The 24,030-nt window shown below is 44.5% G+C and overlaps 1 protein-coding gene across 4 annotated transcripts in view; it reads right to left on the bottom strand.

Annotated features, from left to right (window-relative positions):
- LOC135396094 (uncharacterized) overlaps positions 1-19,953 on the bottom strand; it is a 36,285-nt gene extending 16,332 nt beyond the window's left edge. Inside the window, exons 1-4 of one of the 4 annotated variants that reach the window (XM_064627135.1) lie at positions 19,567-19,947; positions 14,312-14,381; positions 12,829-12,914; positions 3,184-3,297 (exon numbers count right to left, since the gene is read on the bottom strand). In XM_064627135.1, the coding sequence (XP_064483205.1) occupies positions 3,184-3,297; positions 12,829-12,914; positions 14,312-14,381; positions 19,567-19,644 (348 nt within the window). In that variant the 5' untranslated portion in view covers positions 19,645-19,947. Of the gene's footprint in view, positions 1-3,183; positions 3,298-12,828; positions 12,915-14,311; positions 14,382-19,566 lie in introns of all 4 variants that reach the window. The other 3 variants (XM_064627133.1, XM_064627134.1, XM_064627136.1) reach the window with 3 other exon arrangements.
- Between the last annotated feature and the right edge of the window lie 4,077 nt (positions 19,954-24,030).

Here is a 24,030-nt window from a genome sequence, read left to right on the forward strand (position 1 = left end):
GAGATACAAACAAAAGTGTTTCATGTGTGCGAAGCGCATTCATATTGGCAGCTTGATTAACACGATTTTAGTAGAAACACCCAGAAACTCCCAATAACAAAGCACGACAGAAAATGCCCTCAATTTCAAAAATTGAAATTGCGACAGTGTGGAACTACCTGAACGATTTATGACCTGTTTTGACTATTTCCTCGTTTGCAGTTATAAACTGAATTTTTATGACTGACTGCTCTATGCACTACTATGGTATAGTACAGGACTCCCTGCTTTATTTTTGACCTGTTGTGACTATTTCCTTGTTTAGAACTGTAAATTGACTTTTTATGACGAGTACTATTTTAACTACCATGGGATAATTTGAGATACATGGATGGTTTATGACCTGTTATAACTATTTCCTGGTTTGTAGCCACAAATTGATTTTTATGAATGACTATTCTTTGCACAACAAAGGGATATTATAAGACTACCTACATAATCTATGACCTGTTGTAACAATACCCTGGTTTACAGCTTCAAATTGTCTTTTTATGACTACGACTACTCTGTACTATAATGGGATACAAAAACAACTTTATTTTAAGATGATGAATGGTGAGTTCCATCGCCAGAGGCGATACTCTACTGCAATGCTGGTGGTGACATGGGGAATTAAATAATGAGCCCTTTTACAATAAGGATCGAAGTCTGATTGTGTCCAGAAAGGTCAAAAGAGCTTTGAGAGCAGAGCATTGGTGGGCTGCGTTCAGCCAGGGATAGTATGAGACTACCTGCACAATTTATGACATGTTATGACTGTTTCATGGTTTGAGCTCCAAATTAACTTTATAAATACAACTAGTACTTCTTGCATTCCAATGGGATAATATATGACTGCACGATTTATGACTTGCTATGACAATTTCCTGGTTTACACCTACAAATGGACTTCTTATAATTACGACTACTCCTTACACCATGACGGGATAGTATCAGGCTACCTCCACAATAACGCTTGCTATGTTAGGATTCAAGATCGGGACCCACATCATTTTAACATAGAAGGCCTGTGACGCACGAGATAAATGAAGCGATAAATTGTAGGGGAACATGAAGAGCATTATAAAGAACTGATGACCAGGATGTGATACTGTGATGTGCCTGTCATTGCTGACCAACTTTCATTTCCCAGGCAGTTTCCCAGTTTTCCCAGTTACATTACTTACATTTCCCAGTTCCCAGGCAACTTGACGGTTTTGTTGTGATTGTATATATGTCTCAGCTTCAGAGCAATTACTTCCGAGGTAGTTCGCGGTAGTTCCAGGTGACCCCATATACTGTCCCACAGTAGTGCACGTAGTAATCATTGTCATAAAAAGTTCATTTATAGGCGTAAGAAAGAAAATACTCATGACATGTCCTATATGATGCAGGTAGTCCCATACTACACTACTGTAGTGCACAGAGCAGTCCTAGTCATCAAAAGTCAAATTACAGCCGTAAATAATCAAATAGTAAAAATAGGCCATAAATCATGCAGGTTGTCCCATACCATCCTGTTGTAGTGCATAGAGATCTAATAGTTGTAAAAAGTCAATTTATAGCCATAAACAAGGAAATAGTCTGAACAGACTGTTATAAATCATACAGGTAGTCCCATACTATCACATAGTAATTTATTGAGCAGCAAAAATCACAAAAAGTGAATATATAGTTATCAACAAGGAAATTGTCAAAACAGGCCATAAATTATCTAAAAGCGATAAAACCCCGGTGCAGGTTTTACCCGGGGTTTTATCGCTTTTAGATGTACCACCAAACAGCCCGGTTTTTATCGCTTTTTAACATAAATTATGCAGGTACCATACCATCCCATAGTAGTGCATAGCGGAGGCATACTCATAAAAAGTAAATTTACAGTTGTAAACGAGGAAGTAGCCAAAACAGGTCATAAATCATGTAGGTAGGAATAGGCATAGTCATAGAAAGTAAATTTATAGCCGCAAACAAAGAAATCGTCATATCAGGTCATAAATTATGCAGGTAGTCCCATACTATCAGAGTAGTGCACTGAGCAGTGATAGTCACAAAAAAGTCAGTGTATAACTGTAAATGAGGAAATAGTCAAAACAGGTAATAAATCATACGGGTAGTCCCACACTGTCGCATTGTAGTGAAAAGAGTAATGAAAAGATAACCAGAGAATTTCGGATTAAATCCCACGGTATAAGGATTAAAAGTGGCGGCATAAGGATTAAATTCCGCGGTATAAGATTTAAATACGACGGGGAAACCTGTACTTCACATATTGGAACACACATTACATCACTGAGATGTGCACCCTCTCATTTGTTTGTATTGCGGCCTTCTGTAGTTTACAAACTGCAAATATTCTCCTCTGTTACTGTATGCATCCGTAAAAGTTGTGTTCACATTGATTGGCACTTCGGATGCACGTTGTAAAGTGGAACCTATGCCTCTCCAACTACCTATACAGGCGCTCATGTTGTCCTCAAGATGGTGGAGAAAAGAATGATTGCCGATGAATAAATCACCCTGCTTCATGCCTTATTCCACGAGACACACTTTAAGAATTGTACAAATAACATAACTCGCATGTGGTTTCCTGCAGTCTGCGTTGTTTTCATTCATGCCGCTCCTGTGATAGTATCTTTCTCCTCTTCCCCTTCTCGACATTGAATATCCATATCCTGTTCCAATGACATTTTTAAGTCTGTTCTAACCAACACTTCTTCTCTGCTCACAGTAGAAATGGAAAAATGTCTTGAAAGAGAGGTCACGAAAATAATGTGTTTTTTTTCGTCTTTACGACACCATCATAAAAATAAAATAAAGCAAACTTCGGAGTTCTGGACTTCAGAAACGACCCATCTCAGCTTCCTCTTTCCAATGCGACCACCAGTGTTAATATCTGTCTATTAGTGTGAGAAAAATCATAAATCATGCCCCATAGAAAATACATGGGGACGGAGAGCTGGTATGCCCTCTTAACATTACAATTTGTCTTCTGCTGTAGTGCTCAACTCTCAGACATGTGGCACTACTTCACATGACAGCCTGACTCTCAAACTGTCAGCAGTAGTTCAAGTGCTTCGGCACAGATGACGCCCTGGTGTAGCACTACAGCCTAGCTCAGCTGTATGAGTACACAAAATAGATAAAATCAATTCGTTCTGAACTTACATGGCTAACTCCTAGAGCACCCATTGCAAGAATAAGAAACGTAGAAAAGACCACCATGTAGGCCATATAGATCCCTTGAAACACGAGATATGGGAAGATCAAGTGACGTTGCTTCTGCATGAAACTGTAAATCAAAAATTAATGAAGAGCAGTTCCATTTAATGCTGCACTGACAAACAAGAACCTTTCCCAGTAGGCATATGCCAGAAGTAAATTTTAAAAGCAAAGAGAAGAGTTTCTATCCGAAGAAAATGTGCAGTGAACCATAACAGAACAGCTGCATAACAAAGAGTAATAATTTGGGGCTTTATGTCGAGACAACCAAATCTCTTCTGTGTGATTGCAAAGCATGGCACTTTCGTGCCAATACCTGTTGAAGGTTGATGCTCTTTTTAATGAGGGTTTATGCCCCCAAAAAAACGAAAATGTGAGCACTTAGAAATTTTTTACAGACTCTGCATTTCTGTCACAGCCATTTTAACCGTTTAGCACTCTTAGCTAGGAGGCGTAGAACGTGTTAAAAGGTTTTAGGCGCACAGAATTGGAAGCGTATGTGGAAAATAATGCAACAGCGTGTCGTCTGTGCCAAAGAGTTTTTGGAGCTCTGTCAAGAGAACGAAGAAGAAATATTGAAGTCAATTGTCACAGGGTATGAGACTATGGTGCTCTACTATGATCCTCTTTCGAAAAAGGAGTCGATGGAATGGCGCAAACCAGGAGAAGCACCCCCAAGAAAAGCCAAGGTCACACAATCCACAAAGAAGATCATGGCAACAATATTTTGGGATTGTCACGGGATCCTCCTCATCGACTTCAAAGAGAGGAACACCACAGTGAATGCGACTTATTATGCTTCACTCCTGCACCGGCTGCGAGACGCCATCAAGGAAAAGAGGCGCGGCAGGTTGAGTCGAGGTGTCCGGTTGCTCCAGGACAATGCCCCTGTCCACACGGCTTCTGTTGCCAAGGCTGCACTGAAGGAGTGCGGCTTCGAAGAAATCCACTACCCACCCTACAGTCCAGAGTTGGCACCGAGTGACTACTTCCTGTTCTCAAACTTGAAGAGGGATCTCAGAGGACGGAGATTTCAAAACGATAGTGAGGTGCAAGAGGCAGTTTTCCAGCATTTTGCGGACAAAACTTCGGACTATTTTTTCAAGGGTATAAGAATGCAGGTTGAAAGATGTCAAAAGTGCATCGAAGTTAAGGGTGACTATGTCGAAAAGTGATACACTTGTTTCGTCTCTATTAAAAGTTGGTCGGGCCGGAAATTTATGGAACCACCCTCGTAGAACAGGTGTTCATCCTCCTGGCATCTGTCCAACCGGATGACTTGATCACGTGGGTGGGACTCAGTCGGGATTCGTGGACCTCGACTGTGCGACCTGCTTCTTGGCGCGAAACAACAGTAACGCTGCGCCATCTCTTAGGCGAGAGCAGAGGCTTGGGAAGTGTCTGCCCTCAGCGTCCTCCTTTTGGCCAGCCTCCCTCGCTCTTGGTCAGCAAACGCAAGGATAGTCGCAGAAAAAAATTCGCATCATCCGAAATTCGTATCAAAAGAATTAAAGCAAAATAAAAATTGAGGCAGGAAAATAGACAGTGACTGTTCATTTTCTATTACTGTCAGTGAATGGCCCGTCATTACGCTTTTGTGTCTTCGTTTTTGGCCTATGCTGCCGAAATTCGCTAGATGATTCAAAAGGCCCAGCACGTGCTTTCCATCCGCGAGTCGCGCGCTCGTAAAGCAGGCTTCTCCTAAAGCACACATGCATTAGGTGAAGCCGACTTGCAGAATGGTGACGTGCAACATTGCCAGAAGCTGTCCCCTCCACGTTTTCTGGTTGCTGTTTTCGTCACACAATTTCGCGGTTTATTATTGCGAGGGATGTAAAAAGGTCAAAACACAGATAAGGTTCCATGTCTATTGTAGGTTGAATGTCTGAGGTGTGTTGATCAGACCAACGAAATTCTACCAACAAACAAGATTGTTAGTACTTTAAGGCATTTTTCCTTTGAAACATCCCTTTTAACGAAGTTACCTTTACAACGAAGATTTTCCGCGGTCTCCTGAAGTTCGTTATAAAAGAGTGACTGTATAAGCGTGACCACTTTCCAGAAAAATTTGCTTAGTCTTTCTTGTGTAATAATCCAAAATCCTTTTGGAATACAGCAGATAGCGCCAAGAAAAGACGACCACTGAGAAGATGTAGACTGGACGAGCGTCTACATCTTCTCAGCGGTCGTCTGTTCTTAGCGCTATCTTCTGTACTGCAATGCACCAACTAGCCCAACAACGTACACTGCTCAGATCCTTTTGGAAGTTTGTCAGAGACCAGACTTCACCTGATACGAACTGCATTACTTTAATGCAAGTTGGGTGTCTCATCACTGCACCCTCTGCTATTCCTCAAAAGTTTTTTCTTCTTGGTTTTTACTCCGACCATGTCTACAATTAATTGTTATGTGCCACCCCCTCTAGTTTTCAAGCAACAACTTCATGATGACTGGGGACTCTAGTGTTCAGACTGTCGTGTCAGTGAAGTTTGTCGTGCCATTATGAACCTGAAATCTAGCACTTCAGCTGGCAGTGATTGTGTCCTTAATTTTATTATCACAGCTTGTGAATCACAGTTAATTCAAATACTTATGGCACCCATTAATATGTCATTACAAAGCTCGGTCTTTCACTCATTGTGGAAAAGGGCCACTGTTATACCTGTATACAAAGGTGGTGCCTATGGGATGAAGTAGGTAACTATAGGTCTATTTCTGTATTGTTTGGGTTTGCCAGGATCGGATAAAGTTGTGTTGAATTAGGTCTCTTTCTATTGCCAAAACTCGTCTCCTACACAGCATGGTTTTACATCCAGTAGGTCCATCGAAACAAATCCTGCCACGTGGTAATTATCTCAGTGTGTATATTCAAAACTACAGGCAAGTTGACTCTGTATCTCGACCTATCCGAGGCCTTTGACTCAATAAATCACGCTTTATTGTTCACCAAGTTTTCACACTATGGTTTCCCCCCTACTGGTTCGCTTCATATATGAGTGATTGTTCTAATACTGTTTTGGTGCTTTATGCACAAGTGTTCTAATACTGTTAGATAAAAAAAAAAGACAAATTTTCGTATGTGTGCATTATGACCTCTGGTGTGCCCCTGGCATAGGTCGGCATTTTGCTAAGAATTCATTCAACATCACATCATGGTCAGTTTTCCGCAAAACCCATCACATCACATCACATCACGAGCCCGTAACTAAACTTCAACCTCAGAATTCATCACTTCATAACCCATCATTCAACTTCAACTTCAGAATTCATCACATCATAACCCATCATTCAACTTCAACTTCAGAACACATCACATCACATCACATCATTCAACTTCAACTTCAGAATCCATCACATCATAACCCATCATTCAACTTCAGAACCCATCATCAGAATTCAACTTCAGATCCCATCGCGGTTTTGAAGTTGAATTCCTATGATGGGTTCTGAAGTCAGTGATGGATTTTGAAGTTGAAGTTTGTGATGGGGCTTTGAAGTTGAATTCATATGATGGGTTCTGAAGTCGGTGATGAATTTTGAAGCTGAAGTTTGTGATGGGGTTTTGAAGTTGAATTCCTATGATGGGTTCTGAAGTCGGTATGGGGTTTTTGAAGTTGAACTCCAAGAAAGGCCTACGTGGGGTGTGCCCGGCTGCAGGATTACGACGCTAGCGTCCTGCTCGCCTGTGTTTGCGTGGGTTTCCTGGTAGTGGCAGCAAAAGCGTAAGCGAAGGAGGGGTATACTGCTTGGAGGGTGCGGTCAGCCTGCACTCGGTTGGACTTGGAAGCAGGGTTTACCAATGAAGGAAGAAAGGGAGGGATGCCACGTTTGACCTCCGCTGTCGCATGTGAACTGCGGAAGGTGTATTGCTTGCGCGGTAGGGTTGTTGCACAATATTGCGCCCGTTGTTGACAGATAAGTGAGCGCATAGCACATTGCGCGTTTATGTGGCTTCGGGTGACCGCTGATGGGGTTTTGAAGTTGAATACCAACGAAGGCCTACGTTGGTGTGCCCGGCTGCTCGCTGCTGGAGGATTACGACGTTGGCGTCTTCCTCGCCCCTGTTAGCGTGGATTTCCTGGTAGTGGCGGCGAAAGCGTAAGCGGAGGAGGGGTATGCTCTTTATAGGGTGCGGTCGCCTTGCTCTGGGTTGGGCTTGGAAGCAGGGTGCACCAAGAAAGGAGGAAAGGGAGGGATGCAACGTTTGACCTCCGCTGTCGCATGTGAACGGCGGCGGGAGGTATGTTGCTTACGCGGTAGGGTTGTTGCACAATATTGCGCCCGTTGTTGACAGCTAAGTGAGCGCATAGCACATTGCAGGTTCATGTGGCTTCGTACGATACCCTTGCCTGCCGGCACATTGAACGTTCATATGACTTCGTACGATCGCCGTGTCTGCCGGTCATTGCACGATCATGTGGCTTCGTACGTCTGGCTTTTCCGCCGTGCCATTTTTCACTCGTGACGCGGGGGTATTAGCTTCGGCATCGGAATACATCGTGGCCAGCCACTCAGTATTACATGAGTTCTTGTGACATGATGCTTAGTGACACTGGAAATAGCCGTCATGAACGAATTCAGCGACCTGCAATCACCTTCACTGGACATATGTTTTTACTCTAATTCTTTCATGCAATACACCACTGCAGTGGTTCATCCGGAATCCCAAGCAGGGGGCGTGGTCATTATTACCGCTACTTGATAACAGCTTTACACGTATAATTACCGACATGTCATTACAGGTGAAACGGCAAGCCCCCTTTTTTGCAGGGGGTGTCGCCAAACTTGTTTGTTTGGGGTGTGGGGTGTCACAGGGATGTATCATGGTCTGGATAAATCACTGACACCAAAAACTGAGAATCTGTCCTCGGAAAAGTGTAACCCATTGTATTATTTTCCTCCGAGGAGGGTATATACAGACGAACACTAAGAGAATTCTTAACGACCTTGGCGTTTGGACACATGTAATACATACAGAATGTGAGGCGCAAATTGAAGTGAAGACTGCAAGGAGCCCGGAAGACCACCAATTTACAGTCTGTGAAACTGTTTCTTTTCCTCTCTCACAATCTGTGAATAAATATGTGTCGACACAGTTTACAACAATTTTCACTCTTGCCTATTTTTATTTGATGTTTGAAACAACCTCTCATCATAATCACGTGACTGTAGTGTTAGTCACTTCTTGAGGCAACTTCGCCAAAGTATCATGAGCAAAGTTAGAAATTTCTATTTCGCTTCAGGTCCAAGCAGGCAGAACGCACAACGCGGGCTCCTTTCTTTTTATTTTACTGCTGAAAAATCCGACGACAGTGACCCCACCCCTTGCACGCGCGCGGCGCCAGCAGCCTGTCTGCTCCGCCTTGTTGCAGCGCGATGTACTGGATGTACACAAACGCAATTCTGACGTGCTTCTGAGTTAGGTCGCAGCAGAGCGTTCGTTTGGAGTGCGTGGAGTGCATTTTTTTACGGGAAAGGTGATAAGGCCACTGGCAAGGTTCTATGAAATGTGCGCGGAAAATGGGAACTCGCAGAACTTCGAATTCCAATTCTCACTTTGTGCCCAATTGACAAGGTATATTCGGAACTCCGCTCCAAACTTAATTTCGGCATGGTAGCAAGAACTTTCATTTCTCACTTAATTTCATTTTGATAACTTGAAGGTTGTAACTTCATGAAACATTTAGCTTAATGACGTAACTCGTAACTAGCAACTTTTGAGTGGTAATTAACTTTCCCGCCTCTGCTGAAATGTACTTTATTGGCGATGAATTAAGAAATAGCAGCTGCGTGCTCTGATGGAACACTTGTGTCCGATGGATGCTACATGCATGCCGAACACATAATCCCCCAAAACATGACCTATGCACCTCAGATAAATGTACTCAGATAAATGTAAATGTACTCAGATAAATGAGACCTATAGTGACCTCTGTGTATTACATTTAAAATAAAAGACGTCCACAAAAACAATGCCAGCCCGATCTTGTCCTATTTGGATCCCAATCACACAAAGGAAAAATAAGCAATCTAAGAAGACACTTCGTCAGCACGGCGGCAATCTACTGTCGTCTAGTAAAACGCGCGTACGCGACCGAAGGCGGAGGCTCAAATCCAAACCCATCCAATATACATATATACGCACATTATAGCTGTAGGCGAGCAAATGAGTCAAACTGAACAACCGCAACGAGGACAGCGCGACCGCAGAACGCCAAATCGCATCTCGATCTAATCTACCGGTCACATTCGCAACATACAGTTGCCTCCGGCTACATGACATTGCCCTCCGCGCCCCACAACGCCAGAGAGTAACGCGTTCCAAACACTTTCCCTCCCTGCGACCGCCGATACACAACAAGTGGAGGGGGGGAGGAAGTCCGCCACGCATCTGCAGTGTCAGGCCCATACGTCCACACCAGACACGAAACGCGAAGCGTTTATGTTCGCTCGGTGCACTCCAATACACATTTGCCATTCACCCCGCACGCGTTCGCACAAGTAACAGTCACGACACGTGAACGTCACACATCGACTAAACATTGTCGGCTTCCAAACCTATTATGAGGACTTCGAAACCTATCCGTCATCTTCAAAATCCATCGCGCAGACTTCAGCTTCAAAACCCATCCCGCTGACTTCCCCTTAAAAAGCATCGCGCTGACTTCCCCTTAAAAAGCATCGCGCTGACTTCAAAACCCAACACACGGACTTCGACTTCCAAACCCACACACGCCGACTTCAACTTCAAATCCCATCACGCGGACTTCAACTTCAAATCCCATCACACAGACTTCAACTTCAAATCCCATCACACAGACTTCAACTTCAAATCCCATCACACAGACTTCAACTTCAAATCCCATCACACAGACTTCAACTTCAAATCCCATCACACAGACTTCAACTTCAAATCCCATCACACAGACTTCAACTTCAAAACCCATCACGCGGACTTCAACTTCAAAACCCATCACGCGGACTTCAACTTCAAAACCCATCACGCGGACTTCAACTTCAAAACCCATCACGCGGACTTCAACTTCAAAACCCATCACGCGGACTTCAACTTCAAAACCCATCACGCGGACTCCAACTTCAAAACCCATCACGCGGACTCCAACTTCAAAACCCATCACGCGGACTTCAACTTCAAAACCCATCACGCGGACTTCAACTTCAAAACCCATCACGCGGACTTCAACTTCAAAACCCATCACGCGGACTTCAACTTCAAAACCCATCACGCGGACTTCAACTTCAAAACCCATCACGCGGACTTCAACTTCAAAACCCATCACGCGGACTTCAACTTCAAAACCCATCACGCGGACTTCAACTTCAAAACCCATCACGCGGACTTCAACTTCAAAACCCATCACGCGGACTTCAACTTCAAAACCCATCACGCGGACTTCAACTTCAAAACCCATCACGCGGACTTCAACTTCAAAACCCATCACGCGGACTTCAACTTCAAAACCCATCACGCGGACTTCAACTTCAAAACCCATCACGCGGACTTCAACTTCAAAACCCATCACGCGGACTTCAACTTCAAAACCCATCACGCGGACTTCAACTTCAAAACCCATCACGCGGACTTCAACTTCAAAACCCATCACGCGGACTTCAACTTCAAAACCCATCACGCGGACTTCAACTTCAAAACCCATCACGCGGACTTCAACTTCAAAACCCATCACGCGGACTTCAACTTCAAAACCCATCACGCGGACTTCAACTTCAAAACCCATCACGCGGACTTCAACTTCAAAACCCATCACGCGGACTTCAACTTCAAAACCCATCACGCGGACTTCAACTTCAAAACCCATCACGCGGACTTCAACTTCAAAACCCATCACGCGGACTTCAACTTCAAAACCCATCACGCGGACTTCAACTTCAAAACCCATCACGCGGACTTCAACTTCAAAACCCATCACGCGGACTTCAACTTCAAAACCCATCACGCGGACTTCAACTTCAAAACCCATCACGCGGACTTCAACTTCAAAACCCATCACGCGGACTTCAACTTCAAAACCCATCACGCGGACTTCAACTTCAAATCCCCATCATAGCCCTTCATTCAACTTCAACATCAACTTCACATCACATCATAGCCCTTCATTCAACCTCAACTTCAACTTCACATCACATCATGCCCTTCATTCAACATCACATCATTCTCTATGAGGTGATGGTGAATGAAGTCGGTGAAGGCCATCATGAATGAATTCGCCGACCTATGGCCCCTGGGGCTCCACCTCGGGGCCAATACTTTTTTTAAACATATATTTGTTAATAATCTAACTGTGTGCAGAACTACCAAGTGGCACAATATGCTGATGATATGTTACTTTGATTCATTGACAAAATCGATAATTTCATTACAAGACTATCACTCGCATTCATGGCTGGTGTGCGAACAAAATGCTGAATGTATTAATCCTTCAAAAACTGTTCTCTGTTACCCGAAAAATCAATGTCATCCACGTCACAGATTTCCTTGCTTCCATTAATATAACACAAGATCCTTCTGTTAAGGGCCTAGGTATTCTCCTTGACACATGACGCTTACAGACCTTCAGACATCAGTGACTGGCTTAGGCGCATAATGAAATGTCATAATTACCAAAGGGAATCCTAAAACATCGCATGGCACCTTTTTTCAGCATGGGTGGTTGGAGGGAGACAAAGTGATGCCATGTGGGTCAAAAATAGTCACGTAATGTCATAATAACCAAAAGCAGTCATGAAACATTGCATGACACAGAAAAACCAGGGGTTGTTGGATCAGTGGTCATAAACTCATGAAACATGGGCATAATCATAAAAGTCTCAGTCGTGACAATTTCCACGACGGGTATATACATTTGCAAATCGGATGGATTAAATTGAGCGACCACTGAATTAAACTGATTGACCAGCAGATTAAGTTGGTTAACCGGTGGACTAAAATAAGTGATCATTTGATTAAAATGAGTGAAAAGAATCTGTAGTTGTGTACCCTATGTTTTTTACTAGCTCTTGTACTCACTTACTGGTGCACCGTTCAGTAGACCACACTTGGTTGTTTATGGGCATCATTGCAAAAGTAAACAAAATTCAGAGACGATAGGAAAAGCAAGGCATACATGTTTTCCCTGACAACTTCCAACCTGCACTGCGACTGCCACAGTGGCGCTGAGTATTCTTCAAAAAACCTAACTGGCCACTTTATGGCTGCACGGCAACCTCCTGGAGTATTGCCAGATTAGTTTTAACTAATGACCTCTTCAAACGCCCCAGACATATGGGAGATTTTGAGGCCATTATTGTCACCGCCCTGGAAATGCACTATTCCCTGGTCCGTAAATGCAAACAAGTCAGTAACTCTTGTTCTTCCCCACTTTATGGGCAAGGGAAAAGCACCTTTCCTGTGGGGAAGGACAAAAACTACCTCATAATCTGCCATTTTTCTGGGGCAACTTCCTTGTGTTATATAAATTATATATATTATTCAACCAATGCAAGTTTGTTGAGCAACCATGCATTTGTGACACTGCTTGGTGAAAGCCTTAGACTTATTTGTGTACAACTTACCTTAACTGCTCCCATCATGCAAAGGACAGCCAGCAGAGCCCCGATGGCACAGAACACAGCTTGAGACACTGCTATCTCACGGAGATCTGAAAGAAAAAGATGCACGAAGCACTAGAGAGAAAGTAAAACCTTTACACTTTCCATAATCTTTTCTACATAACAGCGTGTATCTCTTAATGAATGCTTATCTAACATGCTCTACTGTACAGACACAAAGGTTGGGGAGGAGGATTATGTCAAAAATGTAATAGCCACCTGCTTTCTTTTTCAACACCATTTCAGTGGTACCTTTCGCAAGGGAAGAGAAGGACAGAAGCCAAGCCCCACCTTGTCCTTAGCTACCACGTGTTTTGTCCCTGTCGAATAATTTTGTGAGGCCACCTTTCGTAGCGAAAAATACAGACTGAGGGAGAGGAGGTGGAATAGAGGAAAAGGAGGAAAGGCTTGCGGGAAAAGGAAAATGGGTGAGGGGTGGACGAGCACGCTCGCTCAAGATAATACAGGGAAACATATGTTCAATGTTCCCGTGTGTGGCTGGATTATTGACGTTAGAAATTGCTCAGCCATTTACTTTAAAAAACGCATTGACGCAGACAATCCCTTCTTTGCAGGCAAAGATCTCATGATGGTTGCATACCACCTAAGTTCTAGCTGGCTCAACACAACCACCAACAGCTTTGTACGACCACTGATCTTGTCCCATCCGAACACAAGACTTAATAACAATGCGTTCTTTCACAAAGCGTAGCCCGGCAATCACGGACACACAAGTTGTAGAGTCATTAAGCTTTACTCACGAGACGCTCAACGTACAACTTACTTCCACTCCTCTCCTGTCAACCCCTCCCATCGTTCCAGACGAGCCAACCGCCCTTTCAACGCAGTTTCCGGAGTTCTTCTACTCACCATACCCCACAATGATAATAATGAATAACTAAGAAAACGACTGATGACTGCGGAATTGGGTCTGTGCTCCAGATTTTTTCAAGCTGTAGTGGAATGTTGAAGGGAAAACCCCTGCAAAAGCCCCTATGAAAGGTCTCGAGCCATAAATACCGGCAAAAGGCTGTCGGTATCCCCTTCCTACCAGAAGAGTGAGCAAATAACCGGTCATGCCAGTATAATACCGGCCTGGTGGCAACCCTAGTCATGTAGTACATTCATATAAAGGATGTATAGCGCAAGAACAACATTCTTATAGTACTCTTGGTGACATCGCAACGTGCTACAGCATCACTAAATATCACAAAAGCAAAGAAAAACAAGTGGCAGCAATGTCACATCATCCTAGTGCTTCTAGTAGAATTCAAGAAAGGCAGCTCAGCACCACCTGACTAATTGTTCTGACATTTCTAATGAACCAATCTAGTTTTGCTATGGAATGGACCGAAAGATCAGTTTCCAATTATAACAGGCCTCCACGTCCAGCCTTACTGACAGTGGAACAGTGTCAAGAGACTTTTTTTTTAAAGCTAGCACTTACCGAAAGGATTGTTTTCGTTGTTGAATACAGTTTGTGTGATGGAACTGCAGAACCCAATGATGAATGAGATCTGAAAATAAAAATATTATTGCAAAGCAATAAGTAGAATTACAGTTTATTACAATGGCTGTGCCACCTGTGGTAAGTGTCATGTTGCACTGTTCATCTGCCTGCTGGATACAGATTTCAATGAGCAGCAGTAATGGGGCAAACTAAAATCCCAGGTACTCTAGTGCTGTAAATGGATTTTGAAGTACATACTACATACTTTCACTTTACTGTAGGTGAATTTCAAAATGTTGTACCTTGTACTGCATTTGTCTGGTAGTTTTCCATCAAGTACTCAAATACCCAGCTGGTAATGCTAATGCAAGCAAAAAAAAAAGGGGGGAGTGAATGACTTTTGCATCTGTTGGGACCCTTTCAGAGCAAAAAAATTGTTAACTTATCACAAAAGGAACACCAAAATCAAAATGCTGGTTAAAAATCTTCACATGCTATGGACTGCAACAGACATCACAATAATTTATTTCAATCTGTTCCATGTTCACAAGACCAGATTTTATTGCTGTTACATTGTTCTTTTCAGCTTTTGAGTGAAATGGTGTGCAGGTTCATGAGCCGGCGCAAATACTGTTTCATGGGCTCTTCACTCTTCATCTTGACATTGACAAAATCACGATGCAACTGCAAAATATGCAACAGTCCATACTTCGTGTGCATTTCGCGCAGGATTTCGCATGCTTCGTGCGCAAGGACACAGACTCCAATGTCATCTAGGTAGCTGTCCTCTACCACCAAAAGTAGGAAAGTGAGTGCCTTATTGTTGACTCTCCTCTCGTCGTCCATCATCTCAGCTCCTGGATATCCCAGGTCGACGGCTTCCCAGCAACCCTTTTGCACAAGTGCAACTTTGGCTCTGATGGACCAGGCACGATAATTTTCCCAACGTCAGCTTCGCAATCTTGCTCGTCTCGTAGCGCCATTCCTTCTTTCCGTATTGGTTATCTTCTTATCCAGCAAGTGTCCCAGTGCTAGTCGTCAAGGCGTCCTTGGCCCATAACCTGTTAAGCAGTAGTTGCAGGCGCGGCACTACGAGAGACAAGCAGTCGAGACGTGCATCAACGTTGCCACAGAGGCCTTTAAGGTGATCATGCCATTTCACAATGTGTGATTGGCTTTGAAATATTCAGTAACGAACGTAAAATGGTCAAACTAGAACATGACCATGACTTGTTTCAGATCTTTATGTTCCACATTTTTCATTACCAAAGTAGGCAATTTGGTTGCAAACAACAAAGACAGATAAGATAGGAAGTTTTGTATCGCGCTTCTCGTTCTTGTATGCCTTCTTTCATTTTTTTTAGAAAGCCTGTGATATGTCACAAAGTAGTGTGAACTACAGGAAAATGTACAATCTTGTTTTTTTGTCCTTTTTCTTTTGCATAAAGAGTGGCTTCCTGGTTCATATTATATGAAGGGACTGGAGTAATAAGTAATTGATAAGTAATAAGCAGACTGCTTGTGAGCACTGAAATGCAAATTATCCCATCTGTTTCATTATATATTCAAGACGAAGCAATGAAGTGGCCATGCCTTGTCAGCATCCTCTGAGTGCAAATGATTTGAAAGACACACCCGACCGTCTTCTCAGTGGTCCTGCACCAGTGGGACGATCTTCAAAGGATCAGTGTTGGAATGGGAGTACCACAAAAATTTATTTTATCGACTTAGGCTGGACGTGTCTGACTGTAGCCCGTTATGCACTTCCAGAAGCAATGCATGCGTGGGCTATCTAGACAACTATAGGCAAGCGTACCGCCACATTAAGTGAAGTTGTCTGAGGCAGTACGAAGTATTTTAAAACCTCTTGGCATCTGCACAACTTTCAAACCTTTTCAAACTCTGTATAATATGCTATGCCAGCCCAAGGGCTCTGTGCCCCACATGAACCAATGCAGTGTTCTATACAGGTTACAATGCAAACAATGTGACACGTGCTTCAGTGGCAAAACGGGAAGAAAGAAGGCCACTAGGCTAAAAGAACAACAACAGATAAGGATGCCACCAGTGGAGAATCGCTGCACTGAGCTTGTTGAACACATACTCAAAACCGGTCACTCTTCTAACTTCAAAGATGCAGAAACTTTAGCATGTGAATATAGGTGTGGGGCTACAGAAATTTCTCTTTCAAGCATCCTGGTACATTCATGCTGGTAACAATGCTTGCAACAATCACATGGGGCCTCTTACTGGAATGCTGTTCTTGTTTTCAGGTCTGACGAGGAAGCATGCAAAGGCGTCGAAACATTTCAAGTAAATTTTTGTTGCCTGCTGTGTCTGCTTTTTAATGAAAACAGCACATTCGTTTCTTATTTACTTGGAATTAACCCAGTACACGAATGTTATCCGCCGTGCTGTAAATAATCAGGCCTGTGTGTGTACGAAGAGTATATTGTCGAACTGGGGGAACAGAGCTAGGCAGATACAAAATTTGGGAGGCTTTTTTGAAACATTCCAGTTCTTGCCCTAGCTGATCCACGTGGACTTGCTCATTCCTTTTATGTATGTGTTGCCCCCATGCTCCCCCCGGGAACATGCTGTGTACAGGTCCCGACAAAAGTTTACGGAACACGCGAGCGGTGTATTTTCTCCTCGGTACAACACCCTAGCGGCAAGCGGAAGCTGGCGAAATCAGGCCAGTTCACTGCCTCAGAGGGGTGGACGACTGCGCTCTTAGCGACACACAGCGGGAGTTTCGGTATGATTACTGTTGTATATGCCCGCGAAGTGAGTTTTAACTGTTGTGCTCGTCAACAACTCGTGACTCACTTCAGTTGTTTATCAATCAATCAATTATCAATGTCAGCGCCAATTGTTTATGAGCACGTCACGCGTCGTCCATAATAAAGCAACTGTTTACCAGATACATTTCTTTCTCTTGTCTACACTGTAAAGTGTTGCCACTATGATTCATCCTTGTTATCACGATGATAGCGGCGAGCTCCCTGTCTCAACAATCGTTGAATCACGTGTTGTTGGCGAGCACAACAGTAAAATCCAACTCACTTTGCGGGCACATACAACAGTAATCATACCGAAACTACCGCTGTGTGTCGCTAAGAGCGTAGTCGCGTCCACCCGTCCACCCCTCTGAGGCAGTGAACTGGCCTGATTTCGCCAGCTTCCGCTTGCCGCTAGGGTGTCGTACCAAGGGAATGAAACTCGCGAGTTCACTTGCGGACTAAAGTGAGGCGCTGCGAGCTTTTCACGTCATCAAACGTCATGAAACGTCAGAATTTTCACGTCGAAGCGCGAGTTCTCAACCGTCACGAGCCCATTGGCTCCTGAGTCCGCTGCCCCGGTATGCAAGCGCTCATTGGTTGGCTTCAAATTATGAACTTTCCTTGGCGCGCTCAAGCCGGCGACACCGTGTCGGCGGTGCCGGTGCAATTCGCAGCAAAGTTTCGAAATGTGTTGGGTGCAGCAGGCACGCAATCAAAGCATCTATGCCGGTACCGCTTTGGATGGTTTTTAGTGTCCTAACATGTTGTCGATACCGACTCTGGAAAGCTGTGCCTCATGGATACTTCTGCAAGTCAATTCCGTGATAGATCAGTGGAAGGCAGGTCTGCTTCGCATTGCTTGGTGCGACAACGATTAAGGACGAATACTGTGTTTTTCCGCTACCGATGACAGGTAAGTCAGTTCCTATTCAACTCTGCCGGTTAGCATAGCATAGCGCCACACCTGTGGCATATACGCAGCAGTTTGACAGGCAGAATTTTTGGTTTTCGCGTTTCTGATCTCTATCTTTCTTGTTCAGGTATAAGCACTCAACCCATATCAGCTTCAGATAGCATCTGCATGGATACAGTAGAACGGATAAGCCACTCAAAGTGGTTGGAGGATCATCTTTTGGCATAGCAGCTGCACAAGTTCCTTTGTGGCGGGTCAACCAGGCGCCTACACAATCAGCAAAGGGATACGGACATGTTCTCTGTCATGCCGGATCTGTGTGCCTGTGCGGCCAATATACTGTTGTTCTACTGTGAAATCTTCCAAGTGAGACATCAGCTATCAGTGAATGCAAAGTTGCTTCAGCGTATCATTCGAACTTCAGAAACAATGTTCATATATCATGTTCCTGTTTTGCAAAGCTGCAGCAGATTGCAGTTTGTGATTTGGAAATATCTATCTCGAAAAATAAAGCAGTTTGTGTAACAAACAGCCAACGCCTCCCGCATTTTGTTATTTATTTCACTCGACGCGGACGAAAATCCACAACCACCCAGAACCGCCAAAGCGGGGGCGAGGGTAGGGAACAGATGAGAGTGGGAAAAAGGAAAGCATCCCCAGCGTCACAGGTCACCCAGGGAGACAGAAAAAAGCAAAGCAAAAAAGCTACTCAACCGTCGTTCAACGATTGGCCCAACGCTAGAGGTCACGTGAGTTTTTCCCGACAATAGAAATATACTACACGTTCATCCCCCTGGTCGTACCGAGGAGAAAATACACCGCTCGCGTGTTCCGTAAACTTTTGTCGGGACCTCTACGTCGGATCCAGTGAGACACGGTAAGCATGTGAACATCCGACGACGTACACATGCGTATACAAGCGGCGGCAGATTTCTTTTGTCACCATTTCTTTCCTCGTATCCTTTACTGTAAAGGAAGTACTACAAAGAAACAAGGTACTGTCAGGGACACTTCTAACTTTCTACTCGTTTCCGTGGCCTCGCTCCGATAAGCGTCACGCTAGCGGCCAAGCTCGCAAACAAAAAAGTGGACTCGTCAGGGGGTGGCCGGGTGCCGACAAGCTATCGCATTGCCGCACGGAGGCGTTGGAAGGACCGATTAAAAAACAATAAAGAAAAAGTAACAAGAGAAAGCAGACGCGGTAACAAACCGCGATCTTCTTGCTCCTTGCAAAACAGGGCACGGCACGTGACAACAGATTAAGATAGTGATATAATTCCCTCTCACAACGTCTGCTTCCCTTTTGTTACGTTTTTTTTACACGTTTTTTCTAAGGCCTTCGTGCGGCAATGCGATACCTTGTCGGCACCCGGCCCCCTCCGGAGGAGTCCACTTATTGTTTGCGGCCTTGCCCGCTAGCGTGGCGCTTATCGGAGCGAGACCACGGAAACGAGTAGAAAGTTAGAAGTGTCCCTGACAGTACGTGTCGTTCAAGTGTCCCGTAAACGCATTTCCGAACTTTCTAAGTACAGCTTACAAATAGAAACGCCACTCACTGCTCCCAAAATGCTCAGTATTTTGGTTCCTGTCTCTACTGTGCAGCAACTGCAACAGCATGTAGTCATGTACTTCATCTCTTCTGTGGCCGTTCCTTCGGGACTTGAGACAGTGCAGAAGCAAGACGCAACAGCCCACAGCAGCAACAAAGAGGGCGGAAGCCCTGACACACCTCCCGAAACTGTTGCAACAACAGCAGAAACGTCGGAAACGCCGCCTCCTCCTTTTCAACGAGCGACTATGACGTGACTTGACTTGATTGACCACTTGGCTCAACGTGACGCCGGTGGCGACATCCCAGGGGAACAGACTTCGCGTTGTGTCTGTCCCTTCGTGTTCCCTAGTCTCGGGTTTTTTACATTATGCATCATCTTCACCAGCTCGCTTGCTTCCTAGCCGTTTTTTCATACTCAATGGTGTTTGTGAGCCTATCCGGAAGCCGAGCGCCAGAGCCGCTGAGCGCGCGCCGCCTATCGAGCTTTCTTTTGTCGTCTGCTTTTAAAGGGACGGTTTCGTACAGATCGAGCGATTCCGAAACTTAGCTGAAATTATATTCAAGAGTGCTACAGAAACACAGTCGCGAAGTTTCAACCAGAACAACGAAGTGGGTTTCGAGAAATTTGAAGGAATATGCCGTGACAGCAGACGACGGAAGTTGCAGCTGGATTCAACTCCCTCTCATCCAACGTCACCTATGGCGTGTTATGGTATTTATGGTGGCAGGTCGCCCATTGGGCGACCGAAGCGCAATGCACAATACAGTCAGAGGCGTATGCGCTTTGCGCTTGGAAGTTGTCACGCGCGACGTCGTAATGTCTGATAGCAAATTTAGCGATAGTGACGGGTCCCTGTCACTAAGCGGTGAAGATGAGCTCATCGGCGCCGATCGATTGAAGAACGGGGACGTCGATGAACCTATACCTACTGACCCTTTGCCACAACAACGTGGTTAGCCAGTGAAAGTAGTGGATGATCCGGAATCGATTGACGGGTAAGATTCATCCATAAAAGCGCACTTTGTTGCGTATATATGTTCCGCCTGATCGTGACACCATTCTAAATTGTACGAACATTGCAGGTGTGTGTGTAGCCACTGCTCGCCAATACCAGGATGTGTTGTGCGCACAACCCGGAACCTGTTTCGATCCGTCACGTACACAAGGTGTTGTATTCTCCAGAAAGATGTTGTAAGGTTTGTTTTTGTTGCGCAGCTTTTTATTTGCATATAAAAATGTGTGTTTCATGGTACGTTATGCAAAATTTCAGACTTGGGCATTTCGTCATATGTATCACAACTTGGATAGTCTGCTGAAGGAAGCTGCTGTCTCTATCCACTCCCGCAAACGGCAGGAGGTTGTCAACGTGGTAAGTGAAGGCTTTCCATTCATGTCATTACACCTGGAGCAAATGACAAAATCAAGGATAAGCTGATCTACGTCAACGTCTTCAATTACCCCTGGCCTATCTGCACATCCCACATATCTGCATCAAAGACCATCCCAAGCAGCACAATGTACTGAAAGTCGAGTGCAATAGGGGTGGACGGGTAGGTGAAAGGCCTCGAACACACTCGTGAAACTAAAGAAGATCGATAAGACACATACCGTCCACCCCTATTGCACTCGACTTCCAGTACATTGTGCTGCTTGGGATGCCTCTGCATCAAATAAGCCCTTATCATCATTGATGATTATAATATTTCATATATCTAGACGTGCATTACGAATGTGCAAGATGGAACAGCCTTATTTTTGCTAATGTTATGGCAGTGTGTTCATGACTGTTCAACTGTTTAAATATCAAAATTACCTAGACGTCCATGACAAATTTGTAAGACGGAACAGCGGTTTGCAACTTCATGTTGTCTGCCTTATTGTTGCTCATGTTACACTAGTGTGTTCATGAGCCCATAGTGGCTCAGATTTTGATTCGATATCAGGGGTTGCACACTAACATGTCCAGCACGTTGAATATGAAAGATGTGGAAATGTTTAAAAAATATGAAAAACACCTAGACGTGCACGACAAATTTGTAAGATGGAACAACGGTTTGCAACTGTTCGACATGTCGTCAGTCTTATTTTTGCTCATATTACACCGGTGTGTTCATGAGCCCATAGTGGCTCAGATTTTGATTCGATATCAGGGGTTGCACACTAACATGTCCAGCACGTTGAATACGAAAGATGTGGAAATGTTTAAAAATGAAAAAAAAAAAAAATGGAAAAAATATGAAGAACACCTACGCGTCTTTCGTTTGACCAGACCAAATGCAGCAAATTTATTGCCGTCGCCGTGATCCTCGAGCACCGTTTGGAAGTCGTCTGCTCTCACCGCTGCAAAAAGGCGCGAGAGCAGACGATTTATTCATCCAATAAGCGGTCTGCCATCGTAGCGGATATCGCTGTTGCCAACAGAAATCGCGATGTGCTGGCGCTGTTCTTATCAACTTAATTCGTTTATTTAATAACCGTGACGATTCTGGACGAGCGAATTCACAGTATTACGTTTTCAGCAATGAGGAATCGAATGGTACGCTTTGTGGATGGGCCAGGGTGTACGAGACCGTCCCTTTAAGTAAACATAGCAGTAGACCATAGCAGTCCTCTATAATCGTATAACTATTTACCGCCGACATCCGATGATTCAGGAAACACAAAGAGCATGGACGGTTGCCACGTGTTCCAACGGTTGCGCCATTTCGAAAGGCAGTACACCGGAACATGCGTCACGCTCCGGAACTGGCCTCGCTCTTCCCCAGCGTTCTCCGGCTCCCCGGCTCCGAAGAAGGGGTGCGCAGGGTGCACCCGGGAACGTGCACCGGAAGTCACTTTGGAGTTGTTAAGTGATCCCCCGAAAGAGGGAATGTTCTCGGAGCACGAACCTAACGCGCCCACTGCCACCACCGAGCGGGGGACCGGGAAACCGGGATTTCTTGCCTCGCGTGAGCGGACGGAACAGTGGAAAGGCAACAAATTCGTACACCATCAAATTGCCGTGCGATTTTCGATATTCGGGCATATTACTTCTGTAGAACATTTTAATGACGTTTAAATGATTAACATGCTTGTACTCCTATCTGTGCGGGTGTGTGTGGAACATGGGTATATTTGATTTTGTGCCACTCCCTTCTGTATAACCTTGAGGGTAATTGTCACGATGTGCTATGTGCTTGTTTGGTCTTTCTGAACAGTTTCGAAGCTTAAGTCTAACGTATCTTCCACTAATTTAGCATGATTGGATACACCGTGTATTATCTTGCTGACGCTCATGTTCTACTTATTTCACATTTCTCTCTTTCTCCCAACTTTCATTGCACCCGGTTTCAGTAAAGACTCTTTCGGGTAATATCTTCGCTACTGCTGTTTTGCATGTGTGGTAGTCAAATAGAGTACGTACACGGTAGAGGAGTCCCTGGGACTAAGGCAGTGGCCTAGCCATGTCAGGAGACGGGTGTAATAACTTGAGGCCGTGGTCTTAACCATCTATTCCAATTCACAGGAACACAGATACAGTCATCCAAACATTCCAAAAGCCCAACAGAAGCTCACGCGCCAGATCACATCGTCGTTGTCTTTCTCGTAACTTCTATAGCATAGACTATCACATCTCACCCCTTATTAGAAAACACACACTCGCACGTCATGCCACCGGTTAACACGATGTCCAGCAGTCCACACACAACTATTCCACCAATCAGTCTTTAAACATATTGTAGTCTCTCAGGTTGCTTCCTCATTCGGCTTGAGCGACGTAATGGTAACGCCGGACCAACAATGGTCTCAGGAACGACGGGATGACGCCGAAATAAATCATGTAAAAATAAAACGTTCAAAAATAAATCTCTTAAATATCAAATTTGCAAAATAAACTCTTCAATATAAATCATGAGAAAATCCACGCTGCCGAAATAAACTCCGAAAAATAAACTTTGAAGAATAAACGCTTCGAAATAAATCTTTTAACATCCATCGTCCCTGATTGGTGGACAGCCGACGCCTCTACGTCCGCCGCGGAAAATAGCACCCTCCTCGCGCTTGGGGCTAGCCAGGGCTATAACTGTGAACGAGGATTTCGGTACACCGGAAGTAGGCTGTCTGTCTGTATGTGATCCGTGACCAGTTTTGCCAACTTAGTAGGGGGAGGGGGGCTGATATCATTCAGAATGACGGATATGCCCGGGAGCGTATTATTCGGTGAAGTTCTGTTTTAGCAGTGCAAGTAACGCGCGACATCGGTGTAATATAGTCTAATATAGAGCCGACTCTCAGGAGAGTTTGGCCATTCTTTGGTATGTTTTCTGATTTTGCGTTTCTCTTTTTCGTGTGCGTGCGCGCTTTCTTGGCCTTTCTTTTACCAGTGCGAATGACCGTCGCCGCGCAATCCGTCCACAGCGCTCAGCTGGCTCAAGGATCATGAGCATACCTGGGTAAATAACTTCTAAAATGTAATTAAATTACATT

This window comes from Ornithodoros turicata, chromosome 5, assembly GCF_037126465.1.
Source record: "Ornithodoros turicata isolate Travis chromosome 5, ASM3712646v1, whole genome shotgun sequence".
NCBI classification, from domain to species: Eukaryota; Metazoa; Arthropoda; class Arachnida; order Ixodida; family Argasidae; genus Ornithodoros; species Ornithodoros turicata.